Below are 21,561 nucleotides of genomic sequence, written 5' to 3' on the forward strand. Positions count from 1 at the left end.
ACACTTCTGCATTCATATCAAGAACAAAATGGCATGTCCTTGTAGCCATCAAAAGTGAGCATAAGCTGAAGATGTCATTTTAAAACAAAATAATTTTTGAGGTACATGTCAGTGTAAAAAAAGTTTAGCCTCTTGAACAATGTATTAAAAGTTGATTTACTTTGATGGGTAATTAATCCTATCAATTTCCACCAATGAAAGATACCTCACTAATGTAGCAGTGGAAGTCTGAGAAAGTATTATTCAGATGTTCTTACAGTAACTGAGTTTCATGTTGCTATGAAGAACTTTAAAACTATCTCCTTAAATTATTTATGGAAATAAATTTACAATTGGTGTAGATCTCTTAAAACTGGCAAGCTATCATCCCACTGAGTTACCTAATTAAAATTTTGAGTACTACATTTCTGAATAGTCTTCCAAGGCAGTTTCATACGACATGTTACAATAATAAAATCATAATATTATTGTATAAGGAATGCTAAACTACCTCTGTAGAGGAGTAAATGCAATTTGTTTGCTAAATTAGAAATGCTCACTCCCGCAATCCTTGTACCTCAGATAACAGAATTAGACAAAGAAGCATTCCCAATCTAAGATCCTGATCTTTGAGGAGGATTGCTACTTCTTCAAAGCCATTTAATTATCTTTTCTCCACTGAAGAACTACCCTCTCACCAGTGCATTACCAAGTGAGGTAGCCTCTGCCCTGTACTAATGCAGTTTTGAGTTTGGTTTCTTAACACAAGAACTTTATACTTCTCTCTCTTAAATTTAATTATGTTACTTTCAGACCTTTTCACTAAATTATCAAGATGGTTTTGAATTTATATTTCTGTCAGCTCTAGTTATCCCATCTAATTTTGAATCAGCCACAAACCAGTTTGCCTTTTAATCCAGAGCAATGATAAAAAGAACTGATCCTTGCACAAACCTAGGATAACTCTCTCTAAATTGATGAGGAAGCATTGATGTATGCTCATTATGATTTTTGAGCCAACTATGTATCTACTTAATTATCATGACATCCATCTCCTGCTTAACTACCGTAGTTTTGCTACTGAGAATGTCATGGGTACTTTGTCCGATATTTGGTGTATTTCCAGCTTTATTACAGCATTCCAACAATCTGTTAGGGGAGGTATGTGACAAAAAAATGAAATGTTAGTGCAGTTTTTCAGATAAAGCAATTATATATGATAGAAAGGGAATGTTACTAAGTACTATGATACTTAGTAAACACCTATCACATCCATTGAATATACTTCGCTATTCTGATTCTTTAATTATTAATATTTGTGCTTTTTATTTCAGAGGTTTTATTATTTAATCAAAATGTTTTGTAAAAAAGATAGCTAAGTAAAAATAGAGCTTTCTTCTTTTTTTCAGCACAGATAATAAATATAGGATATAAGTTAGAGTATGTAAACCATGCCAATAAATGCTATTAATTTTACTTGCACTGGGCATGCATATTGCAGAAGGAATCGAGAGAAGGAGGGAGGGAGGGAGGGAGACAGAAAGACAGGCACTTTGGGTCAGGAGTGGTTTGAGTTTTAGCCATTTATCCCTTTTGATTTTGCCATGAAGGTGGCACAGTTTGCAGCAGTAACTTCCATTTGTAAAGTGAATTGAGGACTCGACTTTTATACTAATTATTTCCTGCAATTTTATACGATAAAGGTCATTGTTGGGCTTTATCCCCTTCTTGAAAATGAAGTGATCTTTTATTTTCACCAGAATCATTTTCTTGTTGCCTAGAAAGGGCACATTTCTTAGGAAGTTCCAAATGAAGGTTTAAAGAGTTTCCATATTTCAAATGCAGCATTCATTTATATTGAATAACTTTTAATCAAATGGTTTGATTAAAGAATTCATGTTATTTTATGTGCAGCAATTAGAAATGTCTTTATTTGACACAAACAACTTCTAAACTGCCGCCTATTAAAGGTAATCTAACATTATGCTCAAGAAAAGGACTGTTGACAAGTCTTAATTTTATATATGATCAGTTATACTGCAGGACTTAGATAAATGTCTTATTCAAAACAAGCACAAGACTCAATTGTTTTACCTATAAGGGTCATTTCTACCTGATATTTTCATTTCCATATATTTTTAGAATAGCTTTTTTTTTATTAAAAATGATAGTCCTTTATAACAGGATGCCAAACTTTTAGCAAGGTTAGGTGTCATTTTATTTTGCACTCAGTAGTTAAAGTTCACATTGTTTCCTAATTTAATTGACTGAGAACAAGATAATATGGTACAGCAGAGTTCTAGTGTATGAGGTCATGCCCAGATAGCCATAATATCTCAGAGTGCTGTACTCAATGTTAAGAAAATATATTTAAATGCCCTTAAGTTCATTAGGTATTGCCAAAGGTCACACTTTATGTTCAGTTAGTTTTATTAAAGTTCATTGTTATGACAATGACCTGAACTCTAACAGTGTGGCCTTTATCATATTAGAGTGTATACACTAAAAAAACTCCATTTAAATTTTAGATTCTGCATGGTTTAGTTATTGTTTTATTAAAGAGAATTAATTGTAAACACTGTTGTAAATACTAGTAACTAAAGCGCCTTCATTTTGAATAAAGACATATTATATTTTGAATAACAAAACATTCAGCAGAACGTCTTGTACGAAAGGGTATAAATTAGATGTATATAAAATTCCTTATATAAACTGTAGGATTTATATATTCTGTATATATATATTCAATTAATTTTTTGTAAAGGTTCAAGTAGCATCTCCAGCTATATATGTACTTCATGATTCTGCAGTGTTATTTTATGAACCTGAAATAACTACGTGGTGTTGAATTTCCGCACAGTAGAGAATTATATACATTATTGTTATGTATACTTTTACCATGATTTTATAATAGTAATAAATATGATATAAGAGGTTTAACAAAATATCTATATTATAGAAGTAACATAACCAAAAACAAAGCATAATTTACTCAGTTTCGTCATTGTAAAATTGACTGATTTTTTATATTGATGCTTTGATTTGATTGGTTTTTTTATATTATTATTTACACTATTATTCCTCTTCTTAAATAATCAGTTTTGTAGCTTAGAATTTAAACAATGTCGGAGTTTATTCTTTTCCAATTCTTTCTTTTTCCTATTATATGATCTTTTCTCACATGGAGAAGTATAAAGTTAGCAGCCAGTAATAAAACTGTATGTAGCTATTGCAAAAGCTGATAAAATAAAGCCAAATAGTTTAATTTTAAATTAAATTTAAGAAAATAGTAGATAGAGCTTATAACAGGGTATTCCTTCATCATCTATCTCCTAATAACAAGAATATTTCTCTTCAATATAAATTTTAATTTTAATCATCAAAATAATTCATTTTTCAAACATTTTTTCCAAAGCAAACTTTAAAAATATATATAGTTCAAACCAGCCAATTTCACAAAAACTATAGTATAAAATAAATTAAAAATCCAGCAACTTAAAAAAACAAACTCAGCGTCAGTTTTAATTAGAAGCAAATCAAAATAGACAAATGCTACAATGCATTTAAAAATTTAAGAGGGAGAACATTAAACATTATCCTGGAATTTAACTAGTGGCCACTGCCCAAATTGTTGGTCTACATCCATGTAGATCCAACTATTTCATGCTGTTTCAGGTGCTCCTGGCTTTGAGCTTGTTCAAAACAAGGAGTCTGGTATGTTTTATTGAGATATTGTGGCCTATGTTAACAGTACATTGCAACTCTGATTGTGTTTTTTATATCCTTCCCTCTCATACCTCAGGAGGTCAGGAAGGAGTCAGCCTGAGTATCTTCCTAATATTCCCTCTGTTCCCAGAGATTAAGGCATGTTTCTGTACTTTATGTTTTTGTAACATTTTTAGTTATTTTCCCCAAGGTAATTTCCACAATCCTACACATACAGTCCCTGGTCAAATACATTTGATTTGTCATCAGCTTCCTGACCAAGTAGGGTTTTAAAGGACAATGTAGGACAACAGATTGTTCATCATTATGGCTGACTAGTGTCCACTTGCCAATGGCACTCTCTCCATTTGTATAAGCTGAACATGAGTAACTAAATCATATCTATCACATCTAAACAATACCATAGTTGGGATTCTAGGATCACATGAAGAGAGGTACTCCAGTTTGTGTAATAATATTGTGGAACTTAGGTTCATTTTAATAGAATAAATAATACCAGAATACCAGAATAGCAGTTTATTACAAAATCTCTGCTATTTCTTAAATGATGTTTTCAGTTTAGCAGTTATAAAAATGAGATGTGTCTTTAATATTGGGCCCTATTGATCAGAAAAGGTCAAGAGAATGAAATATACTGCTTGTATCGCCCATTATTAAATAAAACCTACTTACCAATTTCACTATTGTTCATTTGCAGTGTATTTTAGAGAATGAATAGTTTTATTACATTTACACATTAGTAGAATTTAATGTAATTTAATACAAAAATGCTACTACAGCACAAGAAGACATAATAATAAAGATAAAATCATAAAGAAATTAAAAGAAAATTCTTCCTTACTTGTATTGAAGATAAAAATTAGTTTGCCATCAGTTAGTAGTATGCATAATTTGTTAATCAGAAAGAAATCAAGGATTCCAGTGGCTCCTTCTGGTACATTTTTTTTTTTATTAAAGAAAAAATTATTAGTTCTTTGGTTCCCTTTATAAATTGAAATATAAAATAACATGGAAATCAGATTCCATTTTTCAATTTCTCAACGAAAAGATTATTAATTACATACTGTTTGCAAAGTAAAGGACAGCATGTATTGGAAACAGCTTTTGCAAATATAGCTGTTATTGCAAATGAGAAATGTATTGTGTATTGATTCAAATGACAAAATTGCACATACTTTTTAAATCAAGGTTTATGATTATATAATTTTCAAAATTTGATTGTCGGGTTATTTACAATACAATATAGCATGCAGTCTAACTGTAAGCCTAATATTAGGGTTTCTGTTAAATAAATGTTATGGTAACATTTAGTGAGAAGGAAAATAATAATTTTTCTATCAACAAAGAATGTAGAAAAATACATACATGTCACTTATTATTTTAAAAAGCTTTCCTAGAATGTATGTACTTAAATAAATAACTTGTTTTATGCTTTCCTGCTTTCCTTCTATTTGATGCTGTCTGGCTCCAAATGACTCTTGGCTTAAATTCATCTTCCGTATTTAAATGAATAATATACACAATTTATTACCAGCAATATTCTTTGAGGATTCTTTTATTGTTTGTTTGTTTGTTTATTTATTTAAATTTATATGTCACCCATCTCTCAAATAGGCAACTCTGGGAGGCTTATAAAGAGTATGCCATTATTATCAAAAACAATAATTCATTTCTCAGACAGATAACCTTTGTAATTTCCTAGAAGTTGATTATTTTTAATAAAATAAAGATAAATATCTGGATACTAAGGAGTTTGGTTCATAGTGCAGAACAGTGGTGGGATTCAAAAAATTTACTACCGGTTCTGTGGGTGTGGCTTGGTGGGCGTGGTATGGCTTGGTGGGCGTGGCGGGGGAAGGATACTGTAAAATCTACATATATCTGTGATTATTTCCTTAATAGATACATGTGTGGAATATTTCAAACTACAATCTGTCATAACTCTATATTGGGTTTCTGAGAGTAAGGTTTTAAACTTCCATTTATTTACACCATTTGGTGTATTGGGATTTTTATGTCAAAAGTGTTAGGTTTGGGGTATTAGTTATACAAATATCAGTGTGTTGCTTTAGCCTGTTAGCTATCAATTGGATTCAGAAAATCAGTGATCTTAATAGTTCCTTATTACATAGTTGATGCATTTGCAATAGTGAGTTGAGCTGTCAGTGAATAATCAATTCAGTTTTTTAAAAAACCTATTAGCTGATCTCTGCCAGGAACCATTTTCTATAAATTCAGCACTGTACTAGGCAAGTGCAACATTATGTAACATATTTGAAAGTTAAATAGGTAGCCCAAACTCAATGTAAAATACATTGTCTTTATTAAAAAACCATCCTGGAGCAGATATGCTTATCACTGAAAATAGCAGATTTTTTTTTAACAAAGCATGAGGTGTAGACTGAAGTCCAGGATTAAAATTAAAATAGCATTGTACTCTGAAATATATTTAACAGAATAATAGAGTTGGAAGGGACTTGGAGTCTTCTAGTCTAACCCCCTGCACAAGCAGAAGACCTACATCATTTCAAATAAATGATTGTCCAATCTCTTCTTACAAACCTCCAGTGCTAAAGGTTCAAAACTTCCACAACTTCTGAAGGGAAGCCATCCCACTGATTAATTGTTCTAATTATCAGGAAATTTCTCCTTATTTCTAGGTTGGTTCTCTCTTTGATTAATTTCCACCCATTGCTTATTTGTCTTCTGGGACAGCAGTTAGTTAACTTTCTAATATGTACAGATGGTCCTTAAATCATAACCCCAATTGGAACTGGTATTTCTTTCATTGAGTGAAGTGGTAGTTAAGTGAGACATGGTGTGGCTGCCCAGAGATTATTTTGCTCAACAACTGTAATCCTGGCACTCCCAATTGCAGTCATTAAGTGACTGTACAGGTTGTTAGACAGAGTCCCAGGTAAGGACCACAGTGAGGTGGAGGAGATCCAAAGAGGCTCTGCTCAGGAGCTGGAAATATTCCCTGCTGAAATCCAAACAGGATTTTTAGCTCCTGTGCAAAGAAATATTTACGAATGCACTCCACATTCCTTACCTTACTTGGCTGAATCTGCTCTTCGCTCATGGCATGGAAGGGAACTCATTTGACAGAACACAGGAACACAGCTGAAATCTTCAGTATTTTGGCTTTGTTTCTGCACCCTGCCAAAGGAGTTCAGCTCTTCTTTGGACGGCAGCTCTTTCAGCCAGCCTCCAGAGATGAGAGAGAGGTGGCAATAATTTGCAACTTTCACTGCTGTCATCCTCAAGGGGAAGCTGGTAAAGATTGAAAATGGTAACCACATGATCATGGGATGCTTGCCAACCTGTTGTAAGTGTGAACAGGTTGTAAAGCTACCAGACCGTAATCTTGTGACCACAACATTTGTGGAGGTGCAACACTCTGCAATTTGTAGAAATGCTTTCCAGGCCATAAGGCACCCTTTCCAATGCTATCATAATTCTGGACCATCATTAAACAAAGGTCGTATGTCAAGGACTAACCATAGAGGTTGTATAACTGGCCATCTCCACGATGAAATTTGTGAATATACCTACCACATAATCTCAGTTCAAATATGTCCCCCGTACAGAAACATTGTTACATCTACAGTAGACCAATGGTTAAGTTCATTGTCCACATTAATCTTTGAATAATTTAAATTTTCATGGTAGGACTTGGATGTCTGTCACTGCACTGCTTCTGGTTGAGGAAACACATTGGTTCAGTTTTCAGGTGATTTGCCATTGAGTAGTACTGCAGTCAATTACAAAGACAGATAAAGAGTTGGCTGTGCAGATGCACACACGATCTAGAAATTACAGACAAGCAATAGGTTTTTGTCCAGAGTCAAGCTGTAAGTGACATACAAAACAGGTTCAGTCCACAACAGCCAAATGCCAAAGAGGTTTGGTCAGCTAGTGAAGTACCAGACCAAAAAGCCAAGGAAAAAGTAGGAAGGTTTTAAAGAAGAGATTGGACAGCCATTTGTCTAAAATGGTATAGGATTCCTGCTTGAACTGAGGGTTGGACTAGAAGACCTTTAAGGTTCCTTCCAACTCTGTTATTCTGTTAAGATCTTAGGTTGGTGTGTTGCTTTCTATAGAGGTACTATCATTGGCAGCTATTCTTAAATAAGGCAGATGCAACTGTGGCTATGAGAAGAGTTGTATGAGAGTTGAGAATGTATTTTTCAAGAAGCTGGGCAGATAGCACAGAAATCAATTAAAGCCCTCAAAAACATATTAAGTAAGCCAAAAGACCTAATAGCTCAAGAAAAAAGGCATCTATATGCAGAGTAGTGGCCATAACAGTCACTATGTAGAACAGAAAAGTAGAGCTCTGTGTGTTTGTAACACAATCTGTTGCTTGTTTCTGAGAGGTGTTTGAGGTATGGTAGTGTTATTCTTTTCATAGCTTTCTAAAAGCTACTCACACTAATTTACTTCTTCATTGCCACAGTAAAAATCTCATTTCCACAAGGCAAACTGTGTTATTCAGATGAGCACCAATGGAGTGCAATAACCCAGAATATCAGAAAAAGGAAACTGACCATCTTTACAATATCCTCCAACAAAATGGATACCCACACAACTTAATCAAAAAGTGCCTGATCACTCAACACTCCCTTCCACAGTAACAACAGTACAAGCTATGAGGAGGATAACACTACATCAATGGTAGAGTCTCTGTGTTATGAGCATCGTGTATATATTATATTTATAAGCATATCTATGCTAGGTGAACTTACTATATAAAGTTTTTTTATTATATAGATATAAAAGATAGAAGTAGCTAGTAATTGCCTTTAAGAATAGCACAAAGCATTACCTTGGATTTTACAAGGCTAGCCAGCAACAAAAGAGCAGTAATTTATGAGCTCAGTGTAAAAGAATAGCATAATTACATTAAAAATTAATGCTAATGAACACTAAAATGGGGAAGGTGGTTATGATGAAAGTTTGTATTCATCTTCTCTGGTTTGAATGATGGCTAGTGGCTTGATTAATGGCTTAATTTCTATCAATTAGTGGAGGGGGGGAAATCTCCTACGAGACAGGGGCAAATTGAGCATTGAATTACATATCATGCTTTTGTGTGTTGAGAAAAAAACAGCTGAGTATATCTGATATAAACCACAATGGCAAATGTGATGTGCCCCACGATGTCTGCATTAGCTCTCTTGACAGGCTAGTTATACGTGGTTATAGGGTGTTTGGAGATGGCTGGCAGACAACATTCACTGGCAAGTTCCTGAGAAATATGCAGCTTTTCTTTCCGTAGAATTTTAATTAGCATCAATAAAAACTCAACAATGGAAACCTAGCAGCAGTAGCAGAATGGATCATAGTACTATGTAACTTTAGACTCTTTTGCGGGGTGGGACCAACAAACATCTTGAAATTTTAAGGATTTTATGATTCATAATATGGATTCCTATCATAGTTTCCCAAAAGGCAATAGGAGATCAAGAAAGGGATTTATCTTTTTCATGTTTACGAATATTCCAAAGTCTGTAAGATTTATCATTGGTCAAATACTCAAAGTAGCTTTTTCGTGCTTCAGAAGTAGCATGATCTCTTTTTCTTCCACATCATTTTGTGACCTTGAATAAGCTTGTAGTTTGAATAAAGTTAACAAATGCAGTGACTCCATTATTTTCAATAGAAATACAGAAGAGTGAGTCCTGAGAGAATGCAGTACTTAAAATTGAGGGGTCTTTGGTGCTCTCTGAGCTTGGTTGTTTTTTTTCCAGACATTTCATTACCCAAACTTGGTAACAACCAGTTACCAAGTTATCCAGTTTGGGTAATGAAATGTCTGCAAGAAAACAACCAAGCTCAGAGAGCAAGGACCCATCATTTCAACCCTGAACATTCTCCTTTATTGGTACTTAAAATCGAAAGAATTGTGAAAATGTGTAACGTATACTTCAAATGCTGTGAAACAGCAACAACGCAATAGAGAATGATGCTGTTCTATATGTATATGTGTATTCTTGGCATCTGAAAGCTTTAATTATAAAAGGGTGCTAACAAATTTATTTGAGCCTGCCTCCCGTCAAAAAGCATTTCCCTTTCAATGCATGGTAACTGCTTATATATTACAGAGGATCCACGTTCACATTCAGCCTAAAATACAGATTTCCTTACCCATATAATAGAATAAGATTTAAAGTATACAGTATACCATAATGCTCCTGTTATATCAGTTCTTTTTCTTTATGTGATTCAGCTGCATCATCAGGATCATATACATATCTTTGTATGTTGCACTTGTTTTAATGCTTAAGGCATTAGCTATTAATGCCATTTCATTAATAAACCCATAATACCAGCATATTCTGGTATAGAGTTTTGTGTAATAGGAGCTAAATAAAAGTGTATCATAAAATGCTCATTTCTTAGTTTTTTATTACATGTAGAAAATTTGGGTTTTTAACATATGCTTATACTTTTTATATTTTAATCATTTTTCAATTTCCACAACAGTTTAAAATTCATTTTAATGCTAATTCCTGCCAAGTAGCCATTAAAAAGCTGAAAACCATGCCCATTAAACATTGTTACAACTTTTAGGTTGATGAAAACAAATCACACGAAGGCAAGTAAGGTGCATTTTTATCCAAAAAACAAGGGCGCTTAATCCCGTAGGATAAATCTTTTCATTTAACTGGTTATATAGTGCCATCTGCTGCCTTCAAGAGCTTTTCATCTACAATAGAGTAGTGATGACCTACAGATATAAGCCATGTGGTTTGAACAGAGTGATTGAAGTTAAAGACTCAGATCAAGGCATTACCAAACTCCTCACAAAAGTATGTTGGATCTTTTTTTGTATATTCATATTTTCCTATTTTATTCTATTTAGAAGCAAGCACAACTGTAATTCTTCTAGAATAAATGATTTATGTATGAAAAAATGGTGTCAACACATCAGTCACCAATATAAATAGTTCTATATTTAACGTCTGCCCAGAGTGAAAGGATTTGCTGTCCAATGAGTTAGTATTGATTTTTTTTTCTGTATCCTCTTAGCTTTCTGACTCCATTATTTTTGATTTTACTATGAAATATATATCCTTTCTACTGACATCTGACAAACAGTATATGGAAGTCATTTTATCTTCCAATAATGTGTTTGTCAACAATATTGTAGACTAATGGATGCAACTTCCTTCCAGTCTGTTTTTATGCAGTTAATGTTGTTGCAGTAATTCAAGAAAACATTCTATGATTCTATTTCCCTTGAGGAACATGTCCCCAGATTATAATTGTCACTTGCATTAGAGTACTTCAAATATCTGAATCATGCCTTTGTCTATTTATGGTTTCCTATTTTGATTTTATATTGTAAAAATGTTGGTAATATTTGACAGGGTGCATATGGACTGCATCATTTCTTCCTACACAAATTGTGATAGGTTCATGGGTATCAGAAAATCAACATGCATGAATATACTTGAGAAAGAGTACATATGTATGCTTTATTTTACTGTAACTGTGATATGTAAACATACTTAAAAATAAAGGCCACCATATGATCTAAAGGACACTTGTAGAAATATTGAACATTGAAGAAGATGGATTTTCATTATCTAAGGATTTCTGTTACAGTATATCCAACCTAATGAGGACATCATTTAATAGCTTAGAACTGTAGTGCCAAATATATTTCAGCTGTAGAATATGATAGCGTGGAAAGGAGTTTGTTAATATTTCTTCCATTATTTGACAAAGTGCAGCTTTAAACTTATATTCTGAACAATTCAATCTACTTATCAGCAAATTAGCATACATTGTTTATATGAATCAATAATGAACTACTCTAGAAGAATTGAGTTGCTTAGCCCCATATCAACTCAACATATTAAGGAGTATTTGGTATTCTGATATTTTTTAAGAAAAGTGCTTAAGAGATGACTAGATGATGAATCGTAGCTTCTGTCTCAACCACACACCCTTAGGCTATGAATGGACTTTTCCTAACTCACCAACTGTCTCACACCCTTAGGTTCCCCTGTCATCTGAAGAAGCTTTTTCTCATAAATTCTCTTTGGGATTCTCATGTATATCAGAATACATGCTGTAAATGGAATTCCTATACTATTTGGTATAGAATTGGATTTGTTGGTCTAAATTGTCCCTTTCAACATTTTCATTTTATGAATATATTCTTATGCATCTTGTTGTTGCACTCAGTATATTTTATTTGCCCTTATTATTTAATTTCTATCTGTACTGAACATATGTATGTCATATATTCTACCCTGGAATTCTTCAAATGTTTCCCAACTGCAAAAATATTGGGGATGCTCATTTTAAAAGTTGCAGAAGAATATTAAAATAATGTACATGAATACAGTATTAATACAGACACTTTTAGACACAACAGGTAACAACATATCCCCTACTTTGGCTTGGAAGATGTGTTTTCTTCCTCTTCCAAACCAATTACTTTTGTTCAAAGGAGAGATGGCATTAAAACTAATAAAATTTAATTGGGTGGTTAGCAGGTCACCTTGTGTGTGTTTTATGTAAATGGTTGTTTTCTTGGTCAGTTACAAATAGAATCTCATTGGAAGCACCATTGCTTATGTTCGACTTTTCTGTTTTCTTAGCAGAAGAAATACATTAGGAATATATTGCACAGTACAATATTTAAAGTGATGGTGAGCAATATTGACATTGTACCTTTTTTCATAGATCAAGCCAGTCTTGTTGAGCAAGTAAAACGAGTCAAAGAAATTGAAGCAATTGAAAGTGACTCTTTTATTCCACAGACGTTCAGATCAAGCAAAGAAGTCAAAAAGGTAACTTTTCAAGATTTTTTTTATTTGCATAGGATTCTTGTAAATCCTGTGGTAAAACTGTATATTAATGCAACTATCATTGACATTGATTGTTTATACCAGTATTACTAGTACTGTAGTAATCCTAATCCCTGGCCATTTTAAAATCAAGTACAGATTCCACTTATTATATGACACTGTATTTAAATGTGAGAAATGTACTTTATATTTTGCAACAAAATATATTTTTCAGACAAACACAGGGTTAATTTTATGTGCCGAAGGGGGAGAGGGTGATTTTCCTTTTCCAGCTGTGAAATATCCCAGAATTTGTCCCCAGTTCAGAACTATCTCGAGAGTAGAATTTCATATTAACCAAGTTAAAATGAAAAAGAAATTCCTGTTCTTTTCTTCACACATTATTTGACACAGTTTTTTCAGACATCATGCAGTCCCTTGCTTTCTCACATCCTTTATTGAATTGTTTGGGTAAAACTCTAGATACATATATACATGCATGAGGTATTCCTATATATTATTTACTTTTATTTCAATTCTGGTGATCAATGGGACGACAGATGCTGTAGCCAGATCACCTTCACATCTACTGAACAGCTTCAACTGTTAATCAATTATATATTTTTTTAAAAAAAAAACAATATAAAGTCTTCTTGAGGGACAAAAAGCAAAACCACAAAAGAGAAATGGCAACTGATGATTCAGCAGGTTAATTTTTTGAAAGTTCAGCAGGTCTACTACAACGCAGAGGTATTCTCAAATGATTCATAGCAGAATTAGTTTGTCTATAAAGATTGTTTTGTGAATACATTTAGGTCACAGAATCTGCTGATATCAAAAGTGAACCAGGAATTACAGAAGTGACAAACATTGGTGTTGCTGTTACTGAAAAAGAAGTAAAGCCTGGAATTATTCCTACTACTATCAAATACCAAGATGAAAACTCGCTTTGCCATCCCAATGTAAGTTTGCTGATTATGGCAGTCTTTGATTAAAATAACTTATAAAGAGTGTAGGAGATGAGGTTATATAATCTGTTTATCCACATGTGAATTTGTTTGCCTTTTTAAAAATAATACTCAAGAACTTCCATAAAACTCTGACTAAATTTATAGCATGAGCAATAATAATATGAAGTCCAATTGCTATGTTCAGATATAAGGAAGATTATTTTTCAAAACTTTTTTTACTTTTTTTTTCAGATTAAATAACATTATGGTTATTTCAATAAAACACATTTAAATTATGTCTGGATACTGCAGGTAGACTCACACATGGCTGCAAAATCAGTTACCGGTGAAACAGTGATTCCCCCATGAGCTGTTCAGAGCATCCAGTAGTGGGAGGTGCTTCAGTCTCTGCACGTCTAGGCTGGGCTTAATTTGTGGAACGCTCCTCCTCCTCCACGGGACTCCTCCCCAGCGTTCCGCAGTTTTGGCTCAGCCTCATGAGAGATAGGCAGTGCTTGTGATTCTTCCTTGGCCGAAACAGGAAAAATTCTTTCCTTGCTAGCAGGTTTGAAAGTTAATCAGCTTGTCTTTAGAATTCTTTAGCCTTCTAACTGCATTGCAATCTCTCGATGCTGGCTCCTTAACATCGGGCAGTCGGAGATTGCTCACATTACAGGGAAGCGCCGATTCGTGCCCCAAAGTGGCGGGAGGCTTCGGCGCTGCTCTGCGCTCCCTCCCCACAACAGCTTTTTCTACCCCTGCTATTCTGACAGATAGCCGCAGAGTTTCTTTTACCCGAACAGCGGCGTGAGCTCTTTGCTCACAACGGAGTCGTATCGCTTTCCTTCCCCCTCTGAACGCTGCCGGGGTGGAAGATTCAAACGCTTAGTGCCTTCTACCCTTTCCCACCCTTTAGCCTTATAGGAAGAGCCATTGGAGGCTATTCCTTCACACGGCGGGAGTTTGTTGCTGGGGAGCTTGCCAAAAGATGGCCGGAGGCCATCTTTTCTAACAAAGACCTCGTAGCCACGCTGACTGTATTCCATTTCGTGCTGTGTGAGATAACTCTGTCCCGAGCAGAGGTTTCCTTCAGGAACACTTGGAATCATTATACTCTCGTCTTGTTTTTTTTCTACATTCGAGGCTATTCCTACATTTAAATTGTTGGCTTAACCATCACAGCCCAATCAACCCAGCGGCACAACAGCAGGCACCTACGCCTGTGTCCACCTGTGCAGGGAAGCTGTTAAAGGCCTCTACCTTTATCAATCTGGGCCTTTAGGCATTCTCAATGTGGCTGTTTGGCTTCTCAGCACTTAGCCTCGTGCCATTTAATTAATATTCATATACACATAGCCATACACACACACACACACACACACACATTAGTGGTTATACAATCATCATCATCATCATCTATCCGGTGTAATATTTTAATATCAATAAAATATTATTACTGAGATATGACACATTATAGATAGGTATTATTTTTTAAAAAAAGAGGGGGCAATAAAAACATCATCAGGGCAACCGGTCTGTCCTCAGATCAGACCCCTGGGCGTGCCATCCGCCTTCACAGTATTGCATTGTATAACAAGCATACTGCAATTCCAATTTCATACTTCAATCGAAATGGCAGATGGTAGCAGCTCTCAGACCTCATCCTTGAAGGTCAAAGCCAAATCTCAGCACAAACCTAAGCAGTCTAAAGGGAATTCTAAAACTTCAGAAAGGGATGCCATCAGGCGCCATAAAACTTTATAAAAACAGATAGATAAGTGCACACGGGAGGCGCGCATGGTCTCACAGGACTTCCCCTCCTCCAGTCCAGGTCCGTCTATCTCTTCCCACCCTCTTCCTCCCCTAGATCTCTCCCTCTCATCCAGATGCAACTTGGCTTCCCAAAACCAACAGGCCCAAGTACCTGGGACACCAAGGGGAATGTCTGAGGATGCGGGCTTGTTCCTGACCAACCTGTATTTACAGGCTTATTCCACCCACAACTTTTCAGATCTCTCTTGTTTAAGGCAAAAAACATTGCACACCTAAACAAGTCGACCCCTTCTACCACTCCAGCTCCTTCAGAAGAGGGACCAGAAGATCTAATTTTCAACCAACCAGTAGTCGAGGCAGAAGTGATCCCAGTTCCTCCCATGTTTTCGGACCTGGTACAGAAACAGTGGGCCTCTGCAGCGGTGTACCCAGCCCCCACTGGATATGACAGGAAATATTTCAATTTGGCCCCTGATTTCTCAAAATTGTTGAATACTCCTGAGATAGATGAACCTATAGTGGGATTAGCGTCCTCCTCCATTCCCAGTGAAGCTCTGGAGGCATTAAAGCCGGAGGAATAACAAGCCAAGCTAGCCCTACACAGAGCCCATCAGTCTGACGCGTGCGCCATCAGAGCAGCCACGGCTGCCTCCTTTACCCATTCTTCTCTCAGATGGCTCCTCCTCTTATGGGAACATGTCCCTAATTCCAACCTTAGAGCGCACCAAGATATTGCTAAACTTATAGCAGCCTCTGAATTCTCAGCTGACGCAACTTATCATGCAGTCAAGTTTTCAGCCAGGGCCATTACTTCACATGTCACAGCACGACACTTACTATGGTTAAAACATTGGCAAGCGGACTTTAAGCACAAATGCAAGCTGGCTTCATCTCCTATTGTGGGGGGACAGACTGTTTGGCCCTTCCCTTGATCCGCTACTAATTGAAACCCGAAACAAAAAAAAAATTCTTCCCTTTTTCGGAAGTCAGATTCTAGAAACCTTCAGTCCTTTCGGAGGGGATCCTTTCGGTCTTTTTACCAGGGACCCTTTTCACCCAGTTACCAGAGACCCCCATCATTCAGACCAGGGCAGCAGCCAGACAGGTCCAACTTCAGGGATAGGAGCAGAAGGGGTGGTCAATCCAACAGGTCCTTTTGGGGAGCAGGAAACAGGTCCTTTGGGCGTCCAAGAGAACTCCCTGGACCCGACCCCCATTGGTGGACGTCTTAAATTATTCGCGGACCAATGGGACTCCTCAACCTCTGATTCCTGGGTCAGAGACACGATCAGATTTGGCCTTGCTGGAGTTTCAATCCACTCCCCCGGATTTTTTCATGTCATGCCCTCTCTCCAGAGATCTGGTTAAACGTAATCTCATGGAAACAGCTATCCAACAGCTACTGGACATATGAGCCATCCAACCAGTAGCCACCAACCAACGAGGACGGGGTTTCTATTCATATCTTTTTGTTCTTCCCAAAAATTCGGGGGGGGGGGAGAGCAATATTGGATCTGAAACGTCTCAACCGTTTCTTAGTATATCGCAAGTTTAAAATGCACACCCTGCAATCTATCTTACTTGGCATCAGAAAAGGTGACATCCTTATGTCTATAGATCTGACGGAGGCATACCTACATAGTGCTATTCGGCCTTCCCACTATAAATTTCTGAGATTCGGTTATAATAACCACCATTTCAAATATTTGGCCCTTCCTTTTGGACTAGCTTCTTCCCCCAGGACCCTCACGAAGGTTCTTGCAGCACTATCTGCTCATCTCCGTGATATCCCTGTACGACTCCAGTGTTATCTTGATTTTGTCAGCTTCCTATCATCAAGCAGTCAGAGATACTCAGAACACATTACAATCCCTACAACAACATGGGTTCTCAATAAATTGGAAAAAGAGTCATTTAACACCATCGACTCAGTTAACCCATCTGGGGGCAGTCATAGATATGGTGGAAGGCAAAGTTTACCTGTCACCAGATAGACTAAACAGCATTCAGAAATTAGTTAAGGAGATCAGGGGTCTTAAGAGGGTGTCTCTAGCGGAACTATCAAAATTGTTAGGCAAGATGATCTCATGTATATCTATCATTCCTTGGGCCCGGCTCCACACTAGATCCCTCCAGTGGTTCCTGCTCCCGTACCAGCGCTCCGGCCGAAGCAACTCCAAATACAAGGTCAAGTACCATCAAAAGTCCTCATATTTCTCCTCTGGTGGACAAGACCAGTCATCAACAGAGGCTGCCTCTTCAAAGAGCCACACAGACTTACCATCACCACCCATGCCAGCCTGTTTGGATGGGGAGCTCACATTCAATCGCTCACAACCCAAGGCCGCTGGTCTGCCATAGAACAGTCGTGCAGCATAAACTGGCTGGAGCTTCAAACAGTACAACTGGGTCTCTGCAGCTTTCTTCCACAGGTACGCAGCAACACATACTAATATTGACCGACAACGTAACAGCCAAAGCTCACATAAATAAACAGGGCAGCACACAGTCGAAACACCTCACGTGGGAAGCTGAGCACTTGTGTTGTTGGGTGGAGAGCAACCTACTTTCCATCAGAGCAGAACACATTTTGGGCCTGTCTCATACACAGGCAGACTGGCTAAGCTGGGCCACAATCTATCAATCGGAGTGGCACCTCCATCAGACCCTGTTTCAAGAGGTGGACAGGAGATTTAGGCAGCCGGTGATAGAGTTGTTTTCTTCCCCCCTCGACACTCAGCTCCCCAGATTTATTTCCAAGTACCCCTCGCAAGGAGAGGAGAACTTCAACGTGCTCCGCTTCCGTTGGCCCCAGGGTCTTCTGTACGCATTCCCACCACTTCCTCTGATCCCCAATGTCATCCAGAAGCTGCTGGGTGAGAGGACAGAGCTTCTGCTAATAGCTCCTTTACTGGCCCAGACGGCCGTGGTTTGCAGACTTCTGCAGTCTATCCTTGTCTATTAACATCTTGTTTTAAGTCTTTATAACTTCCCTTCGCTTTGTCCCTTCCTTCCTTATCAAATCTAACCTTTTTGCCCCACTCTCTCTCAATCTCCAACTTTTTAATCTCCCCTCTCTGTTGTATTCCTCTTTTCTGTTGCTTTCTATCATTATATCGATTTTTCACCTTACTTTTCCCTTTCTTGATTGTTTTTTTAGAACTTAAATTCTTCATTTTCTTCTCCTTTTTACCCTTTTTTAAAATCATATGTCCATTAAAGATGGCTTCTTCTTCATCATCCCAGCCTTTTTCTTGTTGCATTTCCTGGTAAGCAGAAATCGCCATTTCTAAAAAGCAAAAGATAGATCCAAAAGAGCCCTCTTCCTCTTCTCTTAGTCTTTCAAATTGCATTTTCAGTTCTTCAACAGATACCATTGTAAAAAAAAAATTTTTTTTTTTTAGACAATCCAAATGTTTTCTTAGTCTTTCAAAAGATAGTTAAGGTCCCAAAGTCATCAAGCAATCAAAGTCAGCACAGTCAGCACAGTCTGTTTCACTTTCTTCTACTCTCTCTTCCTGGGGCAACATTCAATTACACAATTCCAAGGCATTTTTTGGAAGTTTTATTGCGATTTAATCTCTAATCTTATAAAACTCCAAGCAGCCTCCTTCAACAAACGTTAGTATAAATCATTTACCTCTCTTCCTTCCCACTTAAAGCAAAAAGATTTAAATTTTAAAATATCAGTATTTAGAAATCTAATGTCCCCTTGGCTTCAATTTTGAAAGTTAGTACCTTCTACTGCCAAAGCGGGTATTTCCAATTTCCATCTGCTGTCTCCGTGGGAAGGAAAGTGAGGAGAGAAAAAATTTTCCCTTTACTTTCCACCTCTGGGAAACAGTATATCATTTAAAAAGCCAAAGTTCCAGGGTATTCAGATGTTAATTGTCGTCCCCGTTCAGCCAAAAGCTTTCTCTGTCTTCACTTCCTCCAGCACATAACTTGTCCAGTTGAGAGGTTCTTTGTGACGGCCATTGCTGACCGTCGCTCCACCACCTTTGGAAAAGGGAGTTAAGCCGGCTGGGAAGGGGGGGTGCGATATCTCCCGACCCCTACCCGGATCCCCCCTCTCTTCAGCTATCCCTACAGGATAACTATAGCCTCCTAATCCAATTGGATCGAAGGCACTCCAGCAGCGAGCACAGCAGGAATCGCGCACAAACGCGAATTCCTGCTGCCTCCGAAGCCTGTTAAACCGGAAGGGCCTGCAGTCTATCCTTGTCAACACCATGGAGAATTCTGTCGGGCAGGGTTTTGCTAACCCAGGGACTCCTTCAACATCCGGACCCTCAATGGTTGCACCTGACCATCTGGAGGTTGAGCAGAGACATCTGAAGAGTGAACAGTTTTCCAACAGAGTTATCGCCACCATCCAAGCTGCCAGACACCCCTCAATGACTTGCATCTACAATGCCACGTGGTCCAGTTTCTGCAAATGGTGTACTAAGTCTCAAACTGATCCCATCTATCCGTCAGTGGCTCAAATCTTAGAGTTTCTACAAGAGGGGCTTGACAAAGGATTATCACCTAATACGTTGAAAAGGCAGGTGGTGGTCTTGGCATCGGTTGTCATTTCTGAGGGTCTACTGTCTCTTTCTCCTCACCCACGCATACAGAGCTTCCTTTGAGGAGCCACAAATTTACACCCGCCAGCAGTTCACTGTTATCCCACTTGGGACCTTAACAAGGTCCTCATTGCACTCACTAAGTACCCTTTCGAACCCTTGAAATCGTCAAGTCTCCAATTTCTGACGTATAAAGTAGTTTTCCTTGTAGCGATCACTTCTGCTTGTTGTATTTCGGAACTTGCAGCTTTGTCTATCAGACAAGATCTTTGTGTTTTCCATTCTGACCGGGTGATCCTTCATCCTGATCCTACGTTTATACCCAAAATTAACTCAGCCTTTCATCGGGCACAAGAGCTGATACTTCCTAGTTTTTGTCCCAGACCATCCCAAGGGCTGGAACTACAATGGCATAGGCTTGATGTGAGGCGAGCATTGCGAATATATATTAACCGCATAGCGACTTTCAGAAAAATGGAAGCCTTATTTGTGTCATTTCAGCCCAACACTCAGGGATGCAAGGTCTCATCTTCTACAACAGGCTGTTGGCTACAGGCCATGATAGTGAAAGTGTATCAGACTCAACCACTGCAGGTGCCCAGGGGCATAACAGCTCATTCAACAAGGAGTGCCGCAACATTGGCAGCATGGGCCATGCAGGCACCAATAACTGATATTTGTCAAGCCACAAGCTGGGCCTCTCCATCGCCCTTCATTAGGCATTATAAAATAAATGTGTTTGCATCCGCTGAGGCCTCATTTGGCAGAAGAGTTCTGCAATGGGTCCACAGGGACCAGGAGGGGATTCCAGGCCAGACGGAGTCCCTCCCATAGGACAGGCCAAGCTTTGGTATGTCCCACTACTGGATGCTCTAAACAACTCATGGGAGAAAGGCCGTTGGTACTTACCTGACATGCCCGTTCACTTTGAGCTGTGAAGAGCATCCAGCCCCACCCTTTTCCCATCTGGTGAGGCCCTGTTTCGGTCAATGAATTGTTAGGGCATTGAGGACGAGGGCATTTATTTCTCTCATCTTCGCCAAAACTGGGGAACGCTGGGGAGGAGTCCCATGGAGGAGGAGGAGCATTCCACAAATTAAGCCCAGCCTAGACATGCAGAGACTGAAGCACCTCCCACTACTGGTTGCTCTTCACAGCTCAAAGAGAACGGGCGCGTCAGGTAAGTACCAACCCCCTTTTCAGGCATTGCAATTTTAATATAATACTGACTATGAATGTTGACTGTATCTCCAGACTCAGTTTATAGAAGCTTAAACCTTAAAAGCTTTAAGGGATCTAAGATCAGATTTCTTCTGGATTTATCTTCCCCCATTTGAATGTGCGGAAATTTGAAATTGCTTATATTTTCTATCTTGCCATTATTAAAAGCTGAAATATATAATTTTGGGGAGTAAATTACTCATGAGTCTTTGCACATGAATGTTGTTGCCTCCTAGTAAGTTTGGGTGTAATTGGGTGTAATTCAAGGTTCTGGTTACCGCTTTTAAAGTCCTACAGTACATGCCACAAGGGCAGGTGACTTGCAAGACTACCTATCTCCAATAGTTTCTGTCCATCCCATATCCCCAGATCTGGCATAGTAGGCTTGCTCCCAGGTCTCTTAACTCATGCATCCCACATGAATGAACAAGATGAAACAGTGCCATCTAGTTGACCACACATGGATGCCTTCTCTATTGTGGTTCCTGTCCACTGTAACAGCAACACTCCCTCCACCTGAGAGGTCCTGGCGTGATT

General features: G+C 37.8%; 1 protein-coding gene across 2 annotated transcripts in view; it reads left to right on the top strand.

Moving 5' to 3' along the window:
- Positions 1–21,561, top strand: part of RSRC1 (arginine and serine rich coiled-coil 1) — a 148,714-nt gene that overhangs the window by 125,029 nt on the left and 2,124 nt on the right. For both annotated transcript variants that reach the window (XM_026705857.2, XM_026705858.2), the window contains exons 8-9: positions 12,409–12,515; positions 13,328–13,474. In XM_026705857.2, the coding sequence (XP_026561642.1) occupies positions 12,409–12,515; positions 13,328–13,474 (254 nt within the window). The remainder of the gene's footprint in view (positions 1–12,408; positions 12,516–13,327; positions 13,475–21,561) is intronic.

This window comes from Pseudonaja textilis, chromosome 4 (genome assembly GCF_049901715.1).
Source record: "Pseudonaja textilis isolate UNSWEBS1 chromosome 4, rPseTex1.2, whole genome shotgun sequence".
NCBI lineage: Eukaryota > Metazoa > Chordata > Lepidosauria > Squamata > Elapidae > Pseudonaja > Pseudonaja textilis.